This window comes from Ilyonectria robusta, assembly GCF_021365365.1.
Source record: "Ilyonectria robusta strain PMI_751 chromosome Unknown BGZ61scaffold_25, whole genome shotgun sequence".
Classification (NCBI taxonomy): Eukaryota; Fungi; Ascomycota; class Sordariomycetes; order Hypocreales; family Nectriaceae; genus Ilyonectria; species Ilyonectria robusta.
Window position 1 is genome coordinate 555,687 of NW_025764459.1, and position 22,209 is coordinate 577,895.

The 22,209-nt window shown below is 50.4% G+C and overlaps 10 protein-coding genes across 10 annotated transcripts; 3 read left to right on the forward strand and 7 right to left on the reverse strand.

Moving 5' to 3' along the window:
- Positions 1–450: 450 nt before the first annotated feature.
- Positions 451–3,242, forward strand: BGZ61DRAFT_509445 (uncharacterized protein; the record flags this gene model as incomplete). Its single annotated transcript, XM_046252002.1, has 7 exons — positions 451–525; positions 1,098–1,273; positions 1,338–1,549; positions 1,608–1,906; positions 1,970–2,301; positions 2,369–2,722; positions 2,783–3,242. 7 exons carry the CDS (start codon positions 451–453, stop codon positions 3,240–3,242), a joined length of 1,908 nt encoding a protein of 635 aa, XP_046098461.1.
- Positions 3,243–3,976: 734 nt separating this feature from the next.
- BGZ61DRAFT_483549 (uncharacterized protein) lies at positions 3,977–5,047 on the reverse strand (the record flags this gene model as incomplete). Its single annotated transcript, XM_046249506.1, has 1 exon — positions 3,977–5,047. One exon carries the CDS (start codon positions 5,045–5,047, stop codon positions 3,977–3,979), a length of 1,071 nt encoding a protein of 356 aa, XP_046098462.1.
- A 1,448-nt stretch (positions 5,048–6,495) lies between these two features.
- On the forward strand, positions 6,496–8,480 carry BGZ61DRAFT_460992 (Tannase/feruloyl esterase). Its single transcript, XM_046247084.1, has 3 exons — positions 6,496–7,090; positions 7,139–7,909; positions 7,988–8,480. The coding sequence occupies exons 1-3, from the start codon at positions 6,602–6,604 to the stop codon at positions 8,354–8,356; spliced, it is 1,629 nt and encodes a 542-aa protein (XP_046098463.1). The 5' UTR covers positions 6,496–6,601; the 3' UTR covers positions 8,357–8,480.
- A 369-nt stretch (positions 8,481–8,849) lies between these two features.
- On the reverse strand, positions 8,850–9,287 carry BGZ61DRAFT_537810 (uncharacterized protein; the record flags this gene model as incomplete). Its single annotated transcript, XM_046254582.1, has 1 exon — positions 8,850–9,287. One exon carries the CDS (start codon positions 9,285–9,287, stop codon positions 8,850–8,852), a length of 438 nt encoding a protein of 145 aa, XP_046098464.1.
- Positions 9,288–9,838: 551 nt separating this feature from the next.
- On the reverse strand, positions 9,839–11,726 carry BGZ61DRAFT_498159 (amino acid/polyamine transporter I; the record flags this gene model as incomplete). The annotated part of the gene is made up of 7 exons (XM_046251248.1): positions 9,839–9,962; positions 10,031–10,383; positions 10,436–10,494; positions 10,546–10,730; positions 10,782–11,073; positions 11,125–11,507; positions 11,563–11,726. The coding sequence occupies 7 exons, from the start codon at positions 11,724–11,726 to the stop codon at positions 9,839–9,841; spliced, it is 1,560 nt and encodes a 519-aa protein (XP_046098465.1).
- A 679-nt stretch (positions 11,727–12,405) lies between these two features.
- Positions 12,406–13,472, forward strand: BGZ61DRAFT_483552 (uncharacterized protein; the record flags this gene model as incomplete). Its single annotated transcript, XM_046249507.1, has 4 exons — positions 12,406–12,594; positions 12,648–12,762; positions 13,023–13,123; positions 13,194–13,472. 4 exons carry the CDS (start codon positions 12,406–12,408, stop codon positions 13,470–13,472), a joined length of 684 nt encoding a protein of 227 aa, XP_046098466.1.
- A 94-nt stretch (positions 13,473–13,566) lies between these two features.
- BGZ61DRAFT_537812 (FAD dependent oxidoreductase) lies at positions 13,567–14,855 on the reverse strand (the record flags this gene model as incomplete). Its single annotated transcript, XM_046254583.1, has 5 exons — positions 13,567–13,873; positions 13,924–14,327; positions 14,382–14,580; positions 14,636–14,755; positions 14,815–14,855. 5 exons carry the CDS (start codon positions 14,853–14,855, stop codon positions 13,567–13,569), a joined length of 1,071 nt encoding a protein of 356 aa, XP_046098467.1.
- Positions 14,856–15,644: 789 nt separating this feature from the next.
- On the reverse strand, positions 15,645–16,607 carry BGZ61DRAFT_364292 (aminotransferase; the record flags this gene model as incomplete). Its single annotated transcript, XM_046241508.1, has 1 exon — positions 15,645–16,607. One exon carries the CDS (start codon positions 16,605–16,607, stop codon positions 15,645–15,647), a length of 963 nt encoding a protein of 320 aa, XP_046098468.1.
- Positions 16,608–18,353: 1,746 nt separating this feature from the next.
- BGZ61DRAFT_592464 (fungal-specific transcription factor domain-containing protein) lies at positions 18,354–20,592 on the reverse strand. Its single transcript, XM_046256728.1, has 4 exons — positions 19,849–20,592; positions 19,519–19,796; positions 19,338–19,465; positions 18,354–19,287 (listed from the first exon to the last, which is right to left on the reverse strand). The coding sequence occupies exons 1-4, from the start codon at positions 20,525–20,527 to the stop codon at positions 18,537–18,539; spliced, it is 1,836 nt and encodes a 611-aa protein (XP_046098469.1). The 5' UTR covers positions 20,528–20,592; the 3' UTR covers positions 18,354–18,536.
- Positions 20,593–20,968: 376 nt separating this feature from the next.
- Positions 20,969–22,159, reverse strand: BGZ61DRAFT_592465 (uncharacterized protein). The gene is made up of 4 exons (XM_046256729.1): positions 21,928–22,159; positions 21,612–21,848; positions 21,252–21,550; positions 20,969–21,199 (listed from the first exon to the last, which is right to left on the reverse strand). Exons 1-4 carry the CDS (start codon positions 21,987–21,989, stop codon positions 21,015–21,017), a joined length of 783 nt encoding a protein of 260 aa, XP_046098470.1. The 5' UTR covers positions 21,990–22,159; the 3' UTR covers positions 20,969–21,014.
- Between the last annotated feature and the right edge of the window lie 50 nt (positions 22,160–22,209).

Consider the following 22,209-nt stretch of genomic DNA (forward strand, 5'->3'; position numbering starts at 1 on the left):
ATTTATGCACGCTAGAAGTACCTCTAACGTATGGCTAACGTTCTATCGACTCGGCGGATCACAGCCCTAATTATAAGCACTCCAAGTGTGGTGGGCGCCGTGTGAATCACTAGAGGAATCTGGCATGCCTCGCCTGGCGGCTAGACCATCAGCTGGTTATGTTGCCCTGAATGGCCTGGGCGAAATATACTGCAACCCAAGGCCAAGTATGTGGTTTTGGGAGAAGAATACAGTGGGTGTGTAAAGATTCTGTGAAACGGCATTGGCGCTGGGAATACTTGGTAGTGCTTTCTGATTTGCCGCGTATTGAACCCCCTCCCAACGGACGTCCGCGGACCCCGGGAGCGAAGATAAAAAGGACTTGCTGCCCATTTTCGCCTGTGCGATCCTCTGCCTCAGCTTTCAATTCTACTTGTTCCGCTGCGAGACAAGACGCCTCAAACTAATCCCATGGAGTCCTCAGATCAAAGCCCAGACCCTGCCCCGGTTTCTATAGTCGTTTCTGATGAAACAGCAAAGCGAGCTGTGAGTGTGATAACCAGAGCCACGATCCACTTCCATTCCCCATTGCTTGCAAGTTGCCTCGTGGCTCTACTGCCCATAGTCCTGCTTTGCCTTATCCCCGCACGCTTGGCTCTGTCGTGGCGAAATAGAAGAGGACTCAATCACCCAACTTGGATTGATCGCACTTTTGTTCCTTCGAAGGAACCTATGCTGACTCACCGGCTGTACACGAGTCTTTAGTGTGATCAGTGTGGCGCTCGCAAGGTTAGTTAGGCCCATACCCAATCCAGATGGAAGCCAGAAGTCCTCTGTGGTGGCTTGATATCAATCCTTGAGCCGAGACCGCTGACGGTATCTTTGCACTCTAGATCCGTTGCAACAAAGAATGGCCGTGTTCAAACTGCAAGGCTAGCCGACGCACTTGCACCACTTCTACAACCAATCGACGACGACCCAAAGAGCCTCAACAACGCGTCCTTATTTCATCAGTATAGTCAGTCTGTCGAACCCGTCGGCCAAACCACGTTTTTTCCTCTCGATGAGATATCAATAACTGACAGACCGCCTTTTGCGCTGGTTTCAACAGCCAACAGAAGATAGACCTCATTGAGACTCGTCTTGGAGGCATTGAGACTGTTCTACGTGGTCTCTCCTCTGGTCATGGTCACCTTACGCCAAGCAGCGTCCCCTATTTGCCCCACACGCCTCAGCATGTCTCAAGTTATGGTGCTGGTATAGGCACCGCAGAATCTGGCAGCTCAGATGATGAGTCAATAGCCGGGGGGGACTCAGTCCTTGCAGATCACACAAACTATGCTAGCGATGTTTTAAAGCAATGCCGTTGAACGCACTTCGCTACACGACGTCAACCCCAAGATAGGGGAAGCCCTTGAAAGCCTCCGGCGCTTGGCTCAGCTTCAGTCGCTCGAGTCAATCAGCCAAGGCCCCCGGTTTCCTCATCAGCAACGGCTGCCGCCCGGGGGCCTCAGCCAGTTACAAATGCCTCCCCTGGATACTGTGGTATCTCTTCTCAGGCATGTAAAAGGTGTGGTACGCCACTACAAGCGCCAACTTCGCCCAGTTCATACTAATGTCCCTTTCAGCCTCCCCTCCTGGTATTTTCGCCTTCATATGCCACTTTGCAGGTATTAATGACTTTGATGCCTTGTGTCGGATTGTCTACTTCCCCTCCGATCACTTCCCGGATTCTACCTTTGTTATTGTGAACGCCGGGCTCTACTATTTGTTCCTCGAGCAGCATGCCGCAGCCTCTGACAAGGCCACAAAGGACGAATTCGAACCTTTTATTCATTTTTGCCGCGTTAACCTGGAGACCGCCCTCGCGAACATGTCTCTTTTCATGTCAGCCAAGCTTGAAACGATCCAGGCTCTCTTTATAGGGGTAATGGGACATTGGCTAGCCTACCCATTGTTGTACTGCAGGTTAACTAACTCATCTCGGTAGTCGGTGTACGCTGTTGATGTTTCTCGCCCCTCGGTTGCTTGGCATCTCAATAGCACAGCGGCACAGATTTGTCAAATGGCAGGCTTCCATAGGACTGAACACCACCTCCGCCATCCAGAGAGTTCCAGTGTTAAGGCGAGTTTGTTTTGGCATATCTATTCCCTCGACAAGTCACTAGGGCTCCGGCTTGGTCGAGCTCCCGTGATCCAGGATTGGGATATCAGCATCCTTCCTAAGTTTAGTCCCAGGGGCTTGAATGGGCTCGAGACGGCAGGCGTGGAGATGGTATGGGTTAAGATCTCGCATCTCCAGGGGCGCGTTTACAAAAAACTGTGGGCTGTCTTTTCTTTCCTTTTTACATCCCGAGTCGTCCTCGCGGCAAGTCTAACAACGCAACAGATATAGTCCATCGGCCTCGCAACAATCACCCGCCGAACGCATTCAGAGTGCTCAGCTCCTAGCAGAAGAATGCCGTCAGCTAGTAGCTGAAGCTACAGAGTTGCGAGACACAGTCGTAGCTTCCCTGGAGAAGATCGGCGCATCGCCTTTAGTGCACATTCACCTCAAAAGCGATGAGGTTCAACTCATGTCAATCATGACACTTATATATCGAACAGTTCCCGCTCCTGAAGGCTTGGGAAGCAGATTCTGCGACGAATGCCTGATAACTGCCCGACAAGCCGTGCTCAAGCATTTATCTTGTTTGGAGTTTATCCAAGAGGATGCCTACTGTAAGGCGATGTATTTTCACTGGTATGTCCTTGGCTATCTCCCTCATGTCCCCTCTCGGTTTTAGCTCACTCTTTGCTACAGGAGTCTGGTGCTGACGCCGTTTGCCCCCTTTTTTGTCCTATTCTGCCATATTATTGAGTCACTATCAGGGGACGATCTGAAGATTCTGCGTGACTTCAGCGCTTCGATTGAACTCGCGTCAGACTCCTCTGAGGCAATGGAACGGCTTTGGCGGTTATGTCAGTTAATGACCAATACTGCATCCTTGTATTTGGAGGCCAAGTCGCAGCAACGGGATCAGAACTTGGGTTGGGTAGAGGATGAACTAGACCTCTATCTAATCCAGCTCGGTTTCAAACAGGAGGAGCATTCGACGGTGCCTGTCTCAACTGAGGGAGGGATACTCTTCCCTGAAAGCTCCCAGGTTGCCCAAATGGTGGACAGGGTATCTGCAGGTTGGAACCTGCTCGAGCTTCTGGACCATGATGTGCCTCAGATTTCGGGAAACGGATGGATACGGGAGAGGCCCGATGTAGCGTAAGGTTGGTAATTATGGCGCGAGTTGATGTCGACTCGCTCCTGCCCCTACTACCATTGCTAGGTCAATGTGTCAAGAGAAAGATTGTTCGATCTTACCTTTTTCTGTTCTGTTGAAGTATTCATCAACTGAAGGCAATAGAAATAAAATGTAATTAGCCTAGTAACTGATAGATTATTCCAGCCGTCCCGTAGGATTAAGTCGTTGACAGATCCATAGTGCTAATTTGGAATTGACTGATTCAATCATCTTCTCAGGACTGACAGGCTTGCAAAAACCTGCCTTCAAAATACTTAGTTACGCTATTTAGGCGGTAGTAGTACGGCAATATTACTTGCTAAGAGGTGCAAGTCGTCTTTCCAGAGCAGATATTCTTCCGGAATCCGCTCCGTTTTATCTGCATGGCGAGACATCACCGCTGTGTAGATCTCAATCTGGTCTTTCAAGCGGAAAGGTCTTGCTGCGACAGTGAGGAGGGAAGCCCGTCGCGCATCGTTATCAGGGAGGAATATTAGTTGGCTGAATTCCCACCGAATTTCGCTGAATTCGTTGACGTCCTCGCTAAGCTTTGATTGCGCGTATGAAAGGAAGCCATCTTAGCGATGCGAAGACTTTCGCACTCGATACTGTAGAACTTTGCTACATAACCTCAGTCTTTTTACTTAAAGTTAACTATTTATTATGAATATATAAAGCTTTAGCTAAATATTATTTTCTTATTTTCTTATTTTCTTAACTCAGTCTAAGTCCCCTTTCATCTCATCCCTTTGCCATCTCAGAAGCGATTCTTCATACTTCTTCGCCGCCCTATCCTGGCACCTGCCATGTCCGCCCCATGTTGAATATTTGTTGACGTCAACAAACTTGGAGCTAGGCCCAATCACCGGCTCATCCCCCAAGTCCTCTTCATATAGTCCCATCCCGCATATCAGGCTCTCTTTCCAGCTTTCGAACGCAGCTTTAGGGTCCGGCTGGAGGCCGAATACGGCCGCTTCCCGGGCCTCCAAGGCCATGACAAAATCAACCGCCGTCTCAAGCGCCGTCTTGATGTAGTAGGCAGAGTCCGAGTTGCCTCCCGCGCCAGCCAAGCCTTGAAACGTGATTGGAGCACTTAGCCCTTGTTCGACACCCGTGCGTACTAGCAGCACCGGAAATTGGCCTATGTTTGTAGAGTCCTCGCGGAAGGTGTAGCTGCGGACACAAACGATAATGAGCAGGGCTTGAAATAGCGGCTGGAGCATATACAGTCTGTGGTCGCCGTAAAATCTCAATTCGTGTATGCGCTGGCCTGCGGAAACTAGCTCGTCGTAGATGCCATGTCTTTCCTTGACGTGTGCACATGTGGCTCCGTTTAGCGATGCGAAGTTATTAATTGTTGCCTCTGAAGGTGAAGGCTCGTGTGGTAAATTTGTCGGTGTGATGGTTTTGCAGATGAAGCGTTGCAGCTCGATTTCGCTTTGGTACGGGCGAAACCACCGATGATACAAGTAATTGTGGACGAGGGGATGAAGTGCTCTTTCATTAGGGTATTCTCCAGTGAGTAATGGCACATAGACAGCCACCGACTTGTTGCAGCAATCAAGTACGTCTGATACTTCCATGTCGGGAATTGGGCCGGGAGTTCCAAGTGGTGCTCTGTAGCTGTTTATGATGGCGCGCACACGAACCTGGACCCGATGCGCACCCTCCATGTCGGTGCGATATTTCCAGAGTGCTTCTTCTCTTGTGTATCCTGTTGGGGGCCACCAGGATGGTGGTAATGGTAATTCATCGGATTGTGATTGACCCTGACGCGCTGGTATAGACATGATGATGAGAAGTTGACTTGATGGAGAATGAACCGATGGCTTATTGCGTAGTTGATGGGTTGTTGTGTAGTAGGTAAGGGCAGTTCGAATGTGAAGAGGCCTCGGGGTTCCTTTATACCTACGGGCATGTAGCTTTCCCCAACATGAATTTGAGTCATCTTTTTGCAGAATCATTCATAAGGGTGCTTTTGTGGAGAATTAAGCCTTGCCGCCTCAACTGTTACCTCCTGGGATGGTTTATGCAGCTGGAAAAGTTAGATGATAAAAACTAGATCATAGAGAAGCTAGATATCGGCAAAGGTGAAATGCCCAGTCCGATGGGTCGTCAAAGCCCGATTTTGCCCGTGGTTGTCAAGAGCAGAAAGCATTCACTTGACTTGAATGTTTGCGGGTGGGCTGATGAAAGGTCAGAAGCGGCTTTGGGGTGGCGTGCTCGAGCTGATGTGCGCGCTGCTGAAGCATCTGGTGAAGCAGGATGAATATGGCAGTATCTGCATTGCTGGCCTAGCTATCCTGTAGAGCGAGACAAGGAACGTAGTCGCGGGTGGATTGACGATTGGATCGGCGTGACTAGAGTGAGGATGGGCCAAGTGGCAGAGCAATTGATACGGCAACCCTATTCATATTATATAGACTCACCTCGACAAAGCAGGAGCACCTGCCTACTTGCCCTTAGTGTAATATCCATCCAGTCTTGAAGAATGCTCCTCGGAAAGACATCGATGCAAGAATAGCAAGCGCACTGCAGACTACGCCGTCGGAAGGCACAGTACGGGGGAAGACTGACAGATTGTCATCAGTGGTTTTAGAGGCGGTTCATTCCCTGACACCAAGAGCCAAGCTATCGCTGTCAAGGATCTTTAGTGAATTAGTTGAAAAATCACCAGTGACTAAAATTAATACTCATGAAGGGGTTCTGGGTCCAGTGACATATATTCAGCCTACGTTTTTTCACATAGCAGGATATCAGATTTCCACGGCTATTGCGACAGTGGCTTTTCCTCTCTCACCATAGGCGTCACCATCACCTGCCTCGTCACCTGCCTCTCACCGGCCTCGTCACCAGCCTAGTTTTCCCCTCATTTACGCTCATAGCTAGATGAAGCCAAAGGCCCCGAAGCATCCGGAGTGTCTCAGTTATCCGACATCATCCTACGCCATCATCCGCCACGTGAGTGCTCACCAAATACTCGTATTCTAATTCCGTACCAGAGCATCAAAACTCTGGTACGAGTATTATCTCACGAGGTGGGGGAGGGTCCACTTGGAATACTTGAGTCTGGACAAGGGTGGACCCATGGTTGCAAGACATATCGCACATGATTGGACTCCGCCTCATGTTTGATTGGAATACGAGTATCCTGAGCCACACGTGTTCCCAAGAAGAAATCAAATTACGAGTATTGCTGTTGGCGATATTTTTGTCGACGTTCACGCCGCTTTGAAGAGTTTCCCAACAATCCCATTGCATTTTTACAGCTTAAATAACAGAATTACCCACATCAAGTCAACGCAGCTATAGAGGTCAATTTATGCTCCAGCTACCTGTAAAATATGGATGCCTTATCTCTCATCGATACCTGTGTACCAAGCACCTTTGCAACACCACCGGCCATATTTGGCACTGATATCCTTTCTATCGAGGCAACGCCTATCACAAATTTCACTCGAAACATCCACAGTGCTTATAGATTTACACAGCCTTCTGTTGAAGCAGAAAACGTCGCTTTCTGCAACGTCACTGTTACATATACGCATCCAGGCGCCGACGACCGAATAAATGTTGAGATCTGGCTGCCTCTCGATGGATGGAATGAGAGGTTTTATGCCGCTGGCGGTGGGGGATTTGCTGCTGGTCGGTTCTTCCTCTCATATGCTACCATGGCTGGTGCTCTTGCAGAGGGCTACGCCACAAGCACGACAGATGCAGGGCTTGGACTTGATGCAGATCCAGAGGATATGAGTTCTTGGGCTCTTCTCAGCCCCGGACAGGTCGATGTGCAAAAGCTGCAGAATCTGGCATCCACGTCTCTCAACGACCAGGTGGGCTGTTCTTTCGTCCTGCAGTGTCGTCATACTAACAATCCACAGGCTTTGATCAGCAAAGAAGTCATCAAAACCTTCTACGACAGGGCTCCGTTGTATTCATACTGGAATGGATGCTCCCAAGGTGGACGCCAGGGTCTGATGCTCGCACAGCGCTACCCAACCGCGTATGACGGCATCGCCGCCGGGGCACCGGCTCTCGAAATGCCTAAGCTCGCAGCTAGTATCTTCTGGCCGCAACAAATGATGAATATGATGGGCGAATACCCGCATAGTTGTGAGCTGGATGCAATCACGCAAGCTGCGATATCGACCTGCGATAAGTTGGATGGCGTGGTTGACGGCTTGATAGCGGACGTTGAGAGCTGTCTGGCCACTTTCGATCCCTTCCAGCTCGTCGGAACACCTATTTACTGCCCGCAGACCGATAAGGAGATGCAAATTAGCTCTACCGCAGCCTCTGTAGTAAACGCAACCTGGCAAGGCCCTGTATCCGCATCGGGGAAGCAAATCTGGTATGGCTTTAACCCTGGCTCTGATCTCACTGGCGCCATGTCTTATCAACCCGGCATCGCAACCACGAACTGCTCGAGCGATGGCAAATGCGTTAGCCAGCCTAATGTGCTTGGCGCACAGTGGCTCCAGCTATTTGTGGCAAAGAACCCGAATTTTGACATCGGAAATCTTACGCACGAGAAATTCGATGCCTTGATCAACTTTGGGCATCAACAGTTCGAGTCATTTATCAGCACGTATGAGCCCGACTTATCAGAGTTCCGAGATGCTGGAGGAAAGATGCTCACTTTCCACGGTCTCGTAAGTAAACCAACTCACATCTTGATAGGGGAGTAGACGACTGCTCTGAGGCCCATATTCTAATCATCTTCGTGGTAGGACGACAACGTCATCCCAGCCAAGAGTACGGAGGCATACTACAGGGCTGTCGCATCGCTGGACCCAGACGCACAAAGCTTTTACCGATACTTTGAAGTCCCTGGGCTTGCTCATTGCTTTGGCGGTAGTGGCGGCCAGCCGACCGCCATGTTTGAACAATTGCGCAATTGGGTGGAGAATGGGACCGCGCCGACCAGTTCTCCTATCAACTTTAGGGACTCGAAAGGAAAAGGCTGGAGCCGCATCCTATGTCCTTTTCCGCAGAAGGCTTATTTTGAAGAGGACTGTGGGGATGCGACAGTCTCAAGGTGTTGGTCTTGCAAAGATCACAGTGCTTCTCGGACCAACTTCTTCGGCGACGAGTTATAAATGCAATTATTTCTTTGGTAATCACAGCGACAGTTGGGTTGAGAAAGTATCAGGTTTTAATTTTAGTTTTACCTAGAAGGAAGCGTTACCATTCATAGCCACGAGCTTACCAGGCTAAACCATCTCATATTGTATATCCTGTTTCCGCCTATGTTCCCCTTACTCCCGCTCTCGTTTTCCTGCCTCAACTTGCTCAGGGACTTGTAAAGTATTACCCGTTCAAGAATCGGTTCAACCTGCCTATCTTTGCAGCCGTCGATGTTAGACTGTTGGACAGCTGACGGGAGCTACTTCGAAAATATTACCATGACCGTATCGGCCGCTCCGTAGTCACTAGCTCACCATCATGGCACATAAAGGACTCGCGGATACGGAAGATAGATCGCGCTATAATCAGGGCACTCGAAACGTAGAGCATACCCAAAGATTTATCCCATTGAAGACTGGCAGGAATACTCTTCACCGTCGAATCTCGACGCATCTTGATATGAAATCAGGACACCATGACCCCAAAAATACCGAAGATAACGATATTAAACGCACGGCCTCGAATTAAGACGGCTTCAGCAAGTGGCGCGAGATTGCCGATCGTCATGATATCTGCGGCGCGCTTTGGATTGATAACGCGAGAACTTTGCCTGTAACGAAGATTCTTGCTGACCGCTGGGAACGATGAAGGAGTGCTTTCTCCGTCAAAGTTGTGGATTATGTGATAGAGAGTCATGTAGATCAAAGCTGCAAACAGCACCGAGGCAAGCAGGATGAAGGTGATATGGATAGCGAACGGCATTAGCTTTGCCGTGGTGTTGCGCGACATTGTCCGAGCAATATAGCCGACATTCTCGAATGGATTTTGATGATTAACATGTCCAGTGATCTTGGAGGAAATCACCCACGAAGGCTGCCAATAGCAAACCCGCTGCGAAGCCATGATCGTGTCTTCCAGGTACACTACGCGACTGCGGCCGTAATGCTAAAGTAGAGCGCGGCGAAGATGAATGCTGCCGGAATGGAATGTAGATATTTGCAGGGGTAATAGTCTCCTCTGTACGGGTCAAGTTTTGGAATTTCGGGACAGGAGGATGTAAGCCAGCAAATACTGTTTTTAAGAAATGAAAATTATATTTAGCCGTAAGCATAGATTTCTATGGTAATATTTACATCATGTCCCAATCTTCTTTATTCTTGATACAATTGTTAGTTTTTTATTTTATACTGTTGAGCTTCTAGTCCCCCCTCTGGGTATGTGTACTAGGGCACCCTAACTTCTTGATAGTAATCTTTTTGATATATTGGAAATTGAAAACAACAAGATAAAGCCAGATTTTAAAGTTTTACTTCCACAATACCGAAGTATTTAGTTGGGCGGGAGTGGGAAGAATTGCAGTCTCTGAAATTTAATACTGTTTTATACATTCTACGCCTTTAGTAAATAAGACCCGTCATCCATAGCATTTTAGAGTATAAAGGATTTGAATGCGATTATGAAACTGTATTCATTTCGTTAAGCAGGTCCCAATCGATCTTGGGGCCATCGAACTTATGGCGGCGTTCAATATAGAGCAGGCAGATGAGTAGGAATAATCCGACGATGACAGGTGCGTTGCTACGGCACCAGTTAGCGAATGGAGCAAACGGCAATATGCGTCAAGGATATATGGTGGAGGTACTCACTAGTTCATTGTGTTAATGGATGTTGGGTTTGTCTGAGGTAGACAGAACACAACGCCGATGACAATCAAGAATACGACCGAGAAGGCGTTGACAGCGTAACCCCATCTGCCGAGATTGTATGTGTGTCGCGGCAGCTTGTCGCGGCCTTGCGTAAGCAGGATTGCCTGGGGAATAATGTATGAGAGGTTCAGAGTGAGACACATTGCGTTGATGATCGAGTTAAACGCTGCCGTGCTCGCAATGTAGATTAAACCGTAGATGGCGCAAAACACGGCAGAGAGGACCGTTGTTCTCCAAGGGATGCCACGCTCGGGATCGATGTGCTGCCAATACGTCGAAAACGGAAGACCTTGCTATGGACTGGTTAGCGGTTTCCAAGTCTCAAAGTTGCTAATTTTCACTCACGTCACGAGCGAAGGCCCAAGTGATACGGCTGCAAGTCACCCACTGACTAGGAATGCATGCTAAAAACAGAGTTAGTAAACATATGCCCGGACCTCACGTCAAAAACTCACTATAGTAAAGAAAGGTTAGGTATGCCTGCAGAGCGGTTGCGGCTGACCTGCTTCCAGTGGCTTGGTAGAAGACCTCGAAGCTAGGAAGAAATGAACTCTGGACGGCGTTGAGATCCTTGATGCAAAACAGTATAGCAACAGTCCATGGGATAACAATAATAATACCCATAGCCATAGTCATATTCCTGGAGAGAGAGTTAGAACCTTGCGTACCATTAGCGAGTTGGTTAACTTACAAGACCTGGGGAAGCTTGCGTCCAGGGTTTGGCAGCTCTTCAGCGATATGGACAACCGCGCCGTTTGCAGAGTAGCAGTAGAGAGAAGCAGCAATAGACAGAAGCCAGCCTGTTCCCGCATTCCAGCCGCTGATACCGCGGTTCTCGAGCAGGATTGATCCAGGGGCATAGTCGCTATCGGCCATTCCCAAACATACGGCAATAGTGAGGACCATACCAATCAGCGAGAAGCCGGTGGCGGCTTTGGTCATGTAGTCAATATATCTTTGCTTGATCGTGTAGATTGGAATGACTGTTATTGACAATTATTAGCTTGTGAAACTCCCCTATATCTAGAACTTACGCGATAGTATGATGACGCCGATATAGCATAGATAGACTTGATACCGTTCCTGTGCAAAGTCTGGAAACCAGGCAACAGCACAGCCAAATGCTGATATAGCTGTATATATAATACCAGAGCAGGTACCAATCCACCAGGCAATAATAGTAATACAACCCGTTATATAGGCAGCAAAATTTCGGGTCTTAGCCGGGGCGAGGATATAAACGAAGTGGTACTGGCCACCAGATGACGGGAATGCAGAGCATAGCTCGCCCAGGCCGAGGAAGACAATCCACTGAACAACAGCAGCAATAAGGACGGCAAATAGGGTGGTCACGCCGCCTCCGTAGATGAGTACGAGACCAAAGGTTGACGCATATGTAAGCCACGAGTTTGAAATACTGTCATCCAGCCCATGTCAGTCGGAACTTTGCGTATAATGGTGAAGTGGCAAACCTGTATGCCAGAGAAATAGCACCCAGCCAGGAAAAGGATCGTTCAAGTTCTGCTTTGTGACCTTGAGCACGAAGGCGTCTTTCGTCGAGATCCACAAGGGATCCCTTTCCGACCGAAGACCGGTCAATGTCCCTGGCACCGAGATCCTCAGATTTCTTTTCCATGATGCTGGTTGCTGTCGATTGTTGCGAGTGCGCAGAATGAAGTCTTGTTGACATGGGAAAATTACGACGGGTTATCTAGACACTAAATATTAATGCCTGAGGAGAAGACTCGCGCTTGTGTTGGAGAAGAGGTCACGGGGCTTCCGTCTATCGGCTTCCGTCTATCCGGACATTCTTGGCCACATGCGGGGTAGAAACTTAGAAGCTCTCGAACACTAGATACGAGAGACTAACAGAGACGCTTTAGACTATTCCACAAGTAGAAGTAAGCGTTGAAGTGTAGAAATCACAGGGGGATCAGCTTTCTACAAGCTTCCACCAGCTCGACGCGATATCCCGGCATTTGGGACACGGCCAGATAAGCAATCCGGTGTTGAGCTATCTGATTGTGAGATTGCCGTCCTTTCAGGCATGGCACTGACTACAAGGGGCCATATGCCTTACTACTGCTTGTGGGATAGCGCACACTTCCCCGTATCATGAGTCTTGGGGAGAGTGGATTTGTACCCCAGTTTGGCCAATGCTGCGCCGCGATCTAGATTCCATTCCGGAGATGAACTGGGGCTGCAGATGGTCAAGATCTTGTTGATTGCAGGAGTCCAGACCAGCGGCTCCGCCGGACCAGTGACCCCCACGGTGTGAATGAAACGATTCTGTGTTGTAAGCCTCGCAGTTGGAAATGTGGCCCCTCACATTGCGTGTTGCCTGTGATACTGCAAGCATCTCAGCAGCTGGGGAGATAGGGAATTTGAATCCCAAACCAAGTTGCCGGCTGCCTCACACGTCCTCTCCGACCCCACAGAGAGTCACAGCCCTCGGCAATACTGATGGCCATTTGAGTAATACCTCCTGGGACAAGCCTCCGAGAGTGTGAAATGTTGCAGCTATTTCCACTATTTCCACACGTAGTGCTGGCTCTAGGCGTCGCTTCTTCGCGATGGCACGGCTCTCGGTCTGCGGGATTTTATTTCTATCTACATCATTCGCAAGCTTCGGATGTCAGCGTCAGGCCTCATGGATGCGTGTACGGTAGGGGGTACGTGGCCCAACAACTTGCAGTATCAATTTTGCCTTGTACGTCAAGCCATAGCTCCAAACACGTTCATTCCGGCCTGATTAGCTCTCCGCAGCTCGAGCAACGGTGTGAGAATAGGGTGTTGGGCGTGTTTGTGTGAAACACACAAGCTAGAGAAGCGAGACCCTCGCGCTGCCTCGGAGTTTGAGGGTGAGCGAGAGGCCGAGCGGTGGCAACTGGATGTGCTAGAGACGGACGGCGAAACCTACCACTCAGGACAGGATTTGCCTCTCCAGTCGGCGCTCAGGATATCCCCGACGGCCCCCCGAGTGTGACACCGAAGGGATTATCATGGATCCAGACAGTTCCGTCACGAAGGCAAGTAGGTTCCTTCCACACAGCATGGTCTTGTGACTGACGCTTCACCAGCACTATGGCTCAATACCGATTAGTTCGCTCATCCCTCTCCAGCGGCCGTTGATGCATGGGGCAGATTCGTGGAGACAGACAGACCCCGCTGTCGCTCAGGTGATTCGGATGCATTGTCTCAGGGGCTTGCAGCTCCGCCACGACATCGCGATTCAGGAGAAGATTCGGCAATTGCAAAGTCAATCCAAGACTGGCCCCATCTTGCAGTCCTTGAAGTGGTCAAAAGGTCTTTCTTCGCTGGGACGGGAGGCTGTCTGGAGTTCTACCAGGCCATTTCCAATTACACAGCGTTTGACAAATGAATGAACAGCACATAAATTTCCGCTCTAGACTGCTCCAGATTCAATAAACCATTACAGACTTTCTCTGAAAATGGATTATTCACCGCCCTCACTCTCACAGCTTTGAGTGGAGTCCTCTCTGAACATGGGAAAGCAAGTCCTCAGCAATATTTACAGCATCCAATGCCATTCCGTAGCCGGCTTGGAAGCCAGTTCCTCCGGCTCCGTAGTTGTGGACGACAGTTCTCGTCTGGCCAGCAATGGACAGTTCCTGCCTTTCAACTCGTGTGCCGCCTTCACGTGAGGGACGCAGGCCGGAGAATGCCGCGAGGACCTCTGGAGTGCCCTCCTTGACCTCTTGACTCAGCTCTGAAGTGCGGTCCAGGATAGACTGCGTTTCGTAAGAGTAGGTGGCACCATCGCTGGTAAGCTGGTCAGTGGGTGGTCCAATCCAGAGCCATAGGTGACTTACCCGTTTCCTTTCTGCATGTAGCCGCCGAGAATGACGTGCCCCTTTGAGAATGGCCGGGGAATTACATAAGTCTCATAATCCCTTCCGTGCTTCATCATGTTTGTCTGCACGTCGGGCGCGAGCGCCAAGAGAACCTGTCCACGGGTTGGGTAGCATTTGGGGTCCTCAACTCCAGGGAAGGTCTTGGCCGCGTTTCCAATGCAGTTGAAAACGACGTGTGTTGACTGGCTTGAAAATGCTGCACTGAGGTTGGGGAGCTTCTGTCTAATGAAGCGGACGCCGTAGTCCTGCTTTAGCCTGTTGTACAGGTAGAGGAGATGCTTTGGCGCGTTCACGGTCAGAGTTGTGAAAGACGCGGCAAATTTGACACCCTCTGGCAGCTCATCAGCTGGGAGGGTTCGGAACTGGGTCTAATCAGTAGAGTCCTCGCACACAGGAGGGTTCAGACTCAGTCTCACATCTTCCAGATATTCCGACATAGCCTTGATCTTATCATGAGGAACATTGTCATCCCAAAGCTCAGTCGATGGTGTCCTCTGCACAAATGTGTATTCTGGCTTTTCGGAGGCAAGCTTGCTCAGATGAGAGTATCCCGCCCGATCCCATTTCAGAGCGTTGGCATCGGTGCCCGAGATGGCCGAGAAATTACATCCCGCCCTGCAGATGGAATGAGTTGCTGAAGTCTTCTTTCTCGCCAAGAGCTTTGACTAACCATGGGGATGTATAAGATAGTGCTGTGTCTCCAGGTAGATACTCAGCGACAACTGTAATAGATCGCCCGTAGCCTCTTTCGGAGAGGACAAGTGCTACATCGAGGCCAATGATTCCTGCACTAGTCGCAAGTCAACACCAATCACTGAATCACCATTGTTGGATTCGTCTTGAACTCACCCGACGATGACGATACTGTCCTGAGCGCCCTGAGAAGACATATTTGGGTAGTCCACAATCGCTTTATTCAACAGTAATATTAGGCCCAATTACATGCAAAACTGAAGATCTTGCCAAACCTTCTCAACCGTGAAGTCATGACGGGAGCTTTTGTAACGGCAGCTATCGGCCGCCGGCGCAGTATGGTCTCGAATAATTCTCAGGTCCACCCCTTAGTCGGCATGCTCCGATCGTGTTCGCTTGTTCGCACGCGGCAACAGCCAGGAAGCCTTATTTCCCAATACAGCATTTCCCAAATTGGCACTGATAAAACGGGGTAGCCGGAACTCATCTTGGCTAGCGGGTACTAAATATACCCACTGGAGGCGAGTGAGCACTTCACGTGGTATTTGTGATCCAGAGCATCCATACAGGCATTAACCCAGATTGAGATATGACGATCCGCCCCACGATTTCGCAACCATGGGATACTTCCTATTCTAGGACAACCCGACTTCAATAAAACTCGATCCCGAATGTTCCAAATTCGCACTTGAGGAGCTCGCCGCTGTCCGGCCTTGCTAAACCCCGTGATCTGAGCCTTGTTGGGAGTTAGGCCTTTCCGATATCGTAGCTGTAATATCATCCACTCTCTAACGACTAATTTGATGGGAAGGATGAAGCTTCAAAGATTGATGCAGAAGCGAAACGGAACTGATTGTGATAAACAGTCAGGTTGTTTATGTTTGAGCAGAAGACCGGGACTAAACAAGACCCGAAAGATTATTTGAGCTTTAAACGATTTTTATTCTATTCTTTTTACTTTAAACAAATCATGCACTTTGGCCTTGCTAATAGTTGATCGCGAAACTGTACTTGTCGTCATAATGCATGCCCCAGTAACCATCCCAAATAGCCTTTGTAATGGGGCCTACCTTTCCATCCTTCACGTGCTGGCCGTCGAGAACGGTAATGGGCATGATGCCGCCAGCAGTAGTGCACATCAAGATCTCGTCGGCGTCGTAAACAGCCGCAATGGGAACATGCTCAACGCGGATCTCGTAACCAGCAGCGTGGGCAGCATCGATAACGCTCTTTCGCGTGATGCCCTGCAGCACGCCGCGGTCGGGGGTGTAGAGGACGCCGTCCTTGATAATGACGACGTTGAAGCCCGAGCCCTCGGTAAGGTTGGAGTCTCCATCCGTTAGGAAAGGGTAGGTAGCTCCGCGGTCAGAAGCTTCGAAGAGGCCGCGGACCAAGTCACCCCATTGCAGGTTCTTGATAGTAGGATCGATCGCACCGGGAGGGACGCGGCGCACAGTCCGGGCGACGATGGCGTGGCCACCCTTGTATTGGACGTCGGGGTCCATGACCCAGACATAAGGCTGGATAAACATATAGAGGTTGTTGTTAAGGAGCTCCTCAGGTCGAGCGCCGCGGACGCCGGTAAGACCACGGGTGACGATCAGCTCGACAAAGGCATCTTTGATGCCACTCTTGGCGACCATATCGCAGAGGATCTTCTTAACCTCATCGCGGGGGATGGGTAGCCTGAGGCGCATCTTCTTGCAGCTGGCCTCGAGACGATCGATATGGCAGTCGAGGCGGAAGAAACGTCCCTCCCAGACGGAGGGCACATCATAAGTCAGGTCGGAGTGCATAAAGCCCTGGTCGAGCAGTGGAATGCGAGCTTGGTGCAAAGGCACGAGCTCGCCCTCGACCCAGGCCACACCCTTCGCAAGAGGGTTGTTACTCTTCTCAAGTACAGCCTGTCGCTTGGAATAGCCGGCGAAGATCTTGTCCATGGTGGCCATTTTGTTGGTTGTATGTAGTGATGGGTGTATTTGGCGGGCTGAGGGAAGAAGACTGGTGGTGATGATGTGATCTGGAGGTTATGAATCTTCAAAATTTGATCACGATGTTATGCCTTGCTTAAGTAGACCCTCTCCCGCCTTTGGTCAAGATCGTCTCCAAAATCGTCGTGGAGTTCATGGACCATCAGGCGAAGCAAAAGTTAGGGTGTGAGATGTTGACCCGAATCCGGTAATGCCTATTTAGGCAATAAGTGCCTCCGACACCAAAGTGGTGTTATGACGTCACGGTATCTAGTCCGCCGTATTTCCCTAATCCTTTCAATTGATAACAAGATATGCTGTGTTTGGAAGGAGCTGGCGATGCTACGGCTTCGGGAATGGATGGAAGTAGGTGATGTTGCAAGAACCGATCTTCCGGTATGTTGAGGTTTGCACAGGATGGCGCGAAAATAAGCGAGCGTTGACAGCGTGAGATATATCGAACCTAACATACCCTAGAGTACCAGAGCGCGAGGCGGAGTGTCACAAGCTATCTTACAGTATCGCTTCACATTCTCTCAAAAAATATTGAAAAGCTATATTACAGTTAAAGCGAACCTCAGGCTGAGGGCATAAAATACATATAATGTTGTTATGCTGCTGAAAATTGATCACAAATTGTCGTAAACAACTCAGAACTTGTCCCAATCAAAACGTCAACCCACGTCTTTGTGAAAAGTCGCAGGCTGTCTTGAACAAACAACCCTACCTACATTGTGCAATATTGTGAACGGGTACTGCACCGTTTCACACGCGCCCAATTTAGGAATACGCAATATCCGCTCCACATCCATTCTACCGTGCTGCGGGTATCTTGTAATTTCTTGTACTGTTGGAGCAATAATGTGCCCTGCAGTCACGAAAGACGTGTGTGGGGTGGAATTCGAACAGTGTCTGGTGGTGCCATCCTACCTCTCAATGCGGCAGCCGTCGGAAACTGCCCATATGTAGTACCCCAAAAGAGAAATGGTTGACAGGACCCCTCAAGTCGAGCTTGTCTATCCCCAGTGAGACAGCCCGAAGTTCGTCGGCAATAGCGGGCAGAAACCGTCCCAGGCCATGTCGAACAGGGTATTACGGAAGGCTAACAAGCTCTAGCCCGGACTGTTGGCATGATGGGAATATTGCTAAGCTTTCTGATACGAACCCCATCAAGTTCGCCGCTAGGAACTCCTCCCCTGAGCCGAGGAAATTTTCCCAATATTGACGATGCAGCTGTCTGGAACACTGCCGGCATTAGGCGATCTCGACTTGCATTTGCCAATTTTAACCCTGGATGAGGCCTTAAACACGTGGCGAGTCCCCATTTGCCCTTCTAGGTAGTTTGCCAAGAATGAAGCATTTCTAGAAACGGAAGAAGACATGCAATAAAAGATAATGACACATCTACTATAGGACATTATTGCGATGCGCATTGACGGAGTGCTCATTCCACTCTCGGCGTAGCTGGAAATGCAACAGATAATCTATGGCAACCAGCCTTCCCAGCCCTCGCTTTCCATTTTCCCTTCCCTTTTCTCTTCGTTGATCTTCAAGGTGTTTCTGAAGGGCCCGTTGGCTCTTGTCTTCAAACCTGCCAAACACGCGGAACCCCAATGCTGTCTTCCACCTCCCAAAACGAAAGACGCGACATCAGACCACCCGGATAACGTTGGTTAACGACAAGATCCAGCTGAAGTGTTGTGGCTCTATATCTTTACTGATATGGTAGCTTGATCGATGGCTTTAACAGGTGCGTCTTCCCACAGCGACGGAACAGGAGATGCTCAACAAGCTCAAGTTCATCGAAAATATGGAGTTTTTACGACTTCATCCAACGCCAACGCCGAATCGATGTCATAAATACCAGTTTCACTAGACTATCGACTCGAAAATTCCTCGACCGATTCCCTATCCGAACAAATACTGCCTCGCATCCCCCGACCCGACATTCGACCGGCTCTTCTGGTCAATGGTAGATCCCCACCAAGCATTCGGGCTATCATTCGACCATACCTCCTCCAGCAGAGCATTGGCTGTCAGAAACATGTCATAGCGAGTGCGCTCGTTCCACCAACTACAGTATGTCCTCGCCGTCTGGCGGAGGTGCTCATCCGACGTCTCGCACCCTGCCAGAAACACGGGGAGAAGCAGCTGCTTCTGCAACATCGAGGTATATCTGCACGACGATACGTGGTTGAGCGTCTTGCGCGCCAGGAAGCCCAACACTGGCGGTGCGGGCTGGTCGCGCTGCCACCTGAAGACGCGCGCGATGTAGATGAGCAGGCCGTATCGCCAAGCTTCGGCGCAGTGGTGCAAATCTTCCTTGTAGTGTGCCACGTCGCCCAGGTCACAGCCCGGTGCTGTGTCGGAGAGGTATTGGTGGTGGAGATTGCCGTAGTCTGGATCAGTCCACTCCCTGATTTTGCTTTCTACCTCGAGGACCGGGCCCATGTCGAATTTCGCACATGTCATGTTTGCAACTAGTTCACATTCCCATGCGTACGATCCGAGGCGGATCATCTGTCGGAAGAGCGCTTCTGGGCAGCCGGAGACGCTGTAGAAGGTCTTGTTGTCTTCGTCGTGGTTGAAGAGGCTGATGATGGTGGATTCGGAGAGAACGCAGCCTTGACGGCGTGTAAGAGCGAGAGTGACGTCCCACCTGAGTAAGTTAGACCTTGCTGGCGTAACCTTGGTTCAAAGAATAAATACCAGACGAGCATTTCGATGCGCGCTTGCATCCGTGGGGTCTTCTTGATGTTGAGAGATTCGGTCGCTTGAATCATCTTGTGTGCCCTCTTCAGATACCAGACCCATGGTCCATGGGCCGATGTAGCGCACTTTCCAAAGTCAGCATCTCCTTTGTTAATAATGTAAGGCAAGATTTAATTACGTCTAATGTCATCAGAATCAAGACAGCATCCAAGAAGGAAGCCTCAAGCGGCGAAGCTTGTGATGCGCCCTCCATATCCCTCAGCATCTGAAGCGCCTTCTTCTTATGTGATTTGGCCTCGTCGGCACAAGAACCTGTATCTCGATTGATGTGTTTGTAGGAAAGCGCCAGGATGCAGTGGAGGAGAAGTTGAGAGCCTCTTCCTGTCTCGGCATCGAAGCGAAACGGGTTTGCGTCGAAGTCGTGGGTTAGTGGCATGACACAGAACTCCTGGTCATCTGTACGCAGTCAGAAACAAAGATCAAGGTAATATACAAGACTTTATCGTACATCGGGTTAGCAGCTGGGTGATCGTGAGGCTGATGTTGCATGGTGCTTCCTGGGAGTTGAGTGATGGTAGGACAATCTCGTCGATCGTGGAAGGGTCTGTGGTTGTCGCAGATTCTATTCTTACGCCGTCGCCGTCGCCGTCGGTTTGCAGGGTAGATCCATCGACGTTATTCTGAGGCGAGTTATCGGTAGACGAGTTTTCGTCCAAGTGCACAAGAGGAACATCGGGTCCGAAGTAAATGGGGAGATGATCGAATGGAGCCATGAATGACGGCCCCGGGTCGAGAAATGGGTTCATCAAATTCGAATGTGACCAGTCAATATTGCTGTCCTGGCTGATGGTCTCGGTCGGTGGGTTCAGAAGCATCTCGCTCTCGATTAGGTTGACTGCTTCGTCGGAAAGCAAAGGAGTTTCGACTGGGCCTGATTGAGGTTCTGGCGGTTTTGTTGACGGAGGCGGCGCACTGTTTGCCGGCTTCTCTCCAACGCTCTCCTTTCCCTGGACGGTCCTGGGACTCGAGGTCGATGTCCTCGCCGGTGTTGACGCTGGCGGATGCGTGGTAGCACCAGCAGTGCAGTTCCGGGGAGGGCCATTGGGATCGATGCCATTTCTGCGGCGACGTTTCCGGCTGTAAGCGCCTACGAACTTGAACTCGCGCGGGGCCTTGGCCTGGGACATTGCGGATATGGTGCTGTGGGAGAATTGAGGTGAGGTGAGGTGAGAGAAGGTGTCGTAATTATGAGCGATGCGACTTGTCGGCGAGAAGAGGGGAGAGTTGGGAAATCCGGGTGAAGCGGCTTGGTCCACTAATAAATTCGAACGGCCTAACCTTCACCAAACGGGTACAGTGTGCATTAGGGTGGCGGAGAATTTCGAGACGGGCTCTCCGAGTAATGGCTAATACCAAAATCAACAGCTAAGCTTGAAAAACGACTGATTTGAGACGGAGAGAATAGACGAAAAATTTACGGAATACTTCTTGGAAGGACATGAGATGGCCGGTTGAGGGACCATTGGCTTATCTGAGCGACTCTTACAGTCATGCGCCCTGTTTGGATCAACTACGGACATCACGGGGCTTATCTGCACGCTTTAGACTAGAGATACAATACAATATTACGACCGTACTCAAAATGAATTTAATTTACTATTTTGCCGGAGACGCTTAGTTATACAAGCCACCGTTGGCCGAGAGAACCGATCCTGTCGTCCACTTTGCGTCATCGCTGCAAAGGAAGGCCACCAGGGGCGCAATATCATCAACCTCGCCGACACGGGCCGCAGCGGGAGTAGAGTCGATCAGAGGCTGCATATCTTTAAGGAACTGTTCGTCACTCTGGAACCACTGGTCTACAGTCTGTAGTTAGCGGTTGGGTTCTACGTACGGGGGACTCGATCTTACCTGTCGCAATGGGTCCAGGGTTGACGCAGTTGACTGTAATTCCGTGCGACTGGCCCAGCTCCTTGGCCCAGACGCGCACCAGCGCCTCGTCGGCGGCCTTGGTGGCAGCGTAGACGGTCTGGCCGGCAACGCCCAGACGAGCGCCGGCGGAAGAGATGAAGACGATGCGGCCGCCCTTGGGCAGATGGGGCTCACATGCTTTGGTAAGGAAGATAGGACCCTTGACGTTGGCGTCAAAGTGGCGTGTGTAAAAGTCCTCGGTTGTGTCTACAAGGTTGGCCTCGTTGCCTTGGGCAGCGCTTTGGAAACTGTAAGCTGGCCTGTCTCGGTCATGGAATTGAAGCAGAGGCGTAGACTTACTTGTGGATAAGAATCTCAATCTTGCCAGTGGAGCTGATCTTCAGCGCAGCGTCAACCAGCTTGGGGATATCCTCGCTCTTGCCAACGTCGGCCTGGACGACGATGGCCTTGGTGCCGTTGGCTTCAATCTCCTTGGCAACCTTCTCAGCGCGCTCTTTGCTGCTGGCTGAGACATGGTTCACAACGACATTGGCGCCTCGCTTTCCGAGCAGGACTGCAATGCCGGAGCCAAGACCGCTGCAGGGATCTGTTAGTTCGCAAGCCAAACAGCCAGATGTAAGAGGGCAGCTAATATAGAGAAGGAGGAGTCTCGTACCGGGAAGCACCCGTGACAATGGCCGTCTTTCCGGTAAGCTCGAGGCCGGTGAAGTCAGGCATGGCTGTGGTGGCGTGAGAGGTGGACTAGTGTAGAAAGGGATTGGTTGGGCTGAGGATGGAGGGCTTATTGATGCAATCTCGCTTGCTCTGGAACGAATCGAGGCCCTGATCCTTGGATATCGGCAGGCGTTAAGTAGCTGTCGTGCTGTCGTGTTTGAGACCTGACGAAGCTCCGGAGTCTGTGGCGTGAACTAGTGCCGAGTGTTGGCAGTATTGCCTG

What these genes read in the sequence shown, in the direction of transcription:
- BGZ61DRAFT_460992 (XM_046247084.1), top strand. Translation starts at nt 6,602, where the DNA reads ATGGATGCCTTATCTCTCATCGATACCTGTGTACCAAGCACCTTTGCA. An exon ending in CCACGTCTCTCAACGACCAG is followed by an intron (nt 7,091 to 7,138) that starts GTGGGCTGTTCT and finishes AACAATCCACAG; the next exon opens with GCTTTGATCAGCAAAGAAGT. An exon ending in TGCTCACTTTCCACGGTCTC is followed by an intron (nt 7,910 to 7,987) that starts GTAAGTAAACCA and finishes TCTTCGTGGTAG; the next exon opens with GACGACAACGTCATCCCAGC.
- BGZ61DRAFT_592464 (XM_046256728.1), bottom strand. Translation starts at nt 20,527, where the DNA reads ATGTCCCAGGCCAAGGCCCCGCGCGAGTTCAAGTTCGTAGGCGCTTAC. An exon ending in TGATTCTGATGACATTAGAC is followed by an intron (nt 19,466 to 19,518) that starts GTAATTAAATCT and finishes GACTTTGGAAAG; the next exon opens with TGCGCTACATCGGCCCATGG. An exon ending in CGCATCGAAATGCTCGTCTG is followed by an intron (nt 19,288 to 19,337) that starts GTATTTATTCTT and finishes TAACTTACTCAG; the next exon opens with GTGGGACGTCACTCTCGCTC.
- BGZ61DRAFT_592465 (XM_046256729.1), bottom strand. Translation starts at nt 21,989, where the DNA reads ATGCCTGACTTCACCGGCCTCGAGCTTACCGGAAAGACGGCCATTGTC. An exon ending in ATTGTCACGGGTGCTTCCCG is followed by an intron (nt 21,849 to 21,927) that starts GTACGAGACTCC and finishes AGATCCCTGCAG; the next exon opens with CGGTCTTGGCTCCGGCATTG. An exon ending in ATTGAGATTCTTATCCACAA is followed by an intron (nt 21,551 to 21,611) that starts GTAAGTCTACGC and finishes CAGTTTCCAAAG; the next exon opens with CGCTGCCCAAGGCAACGAGG.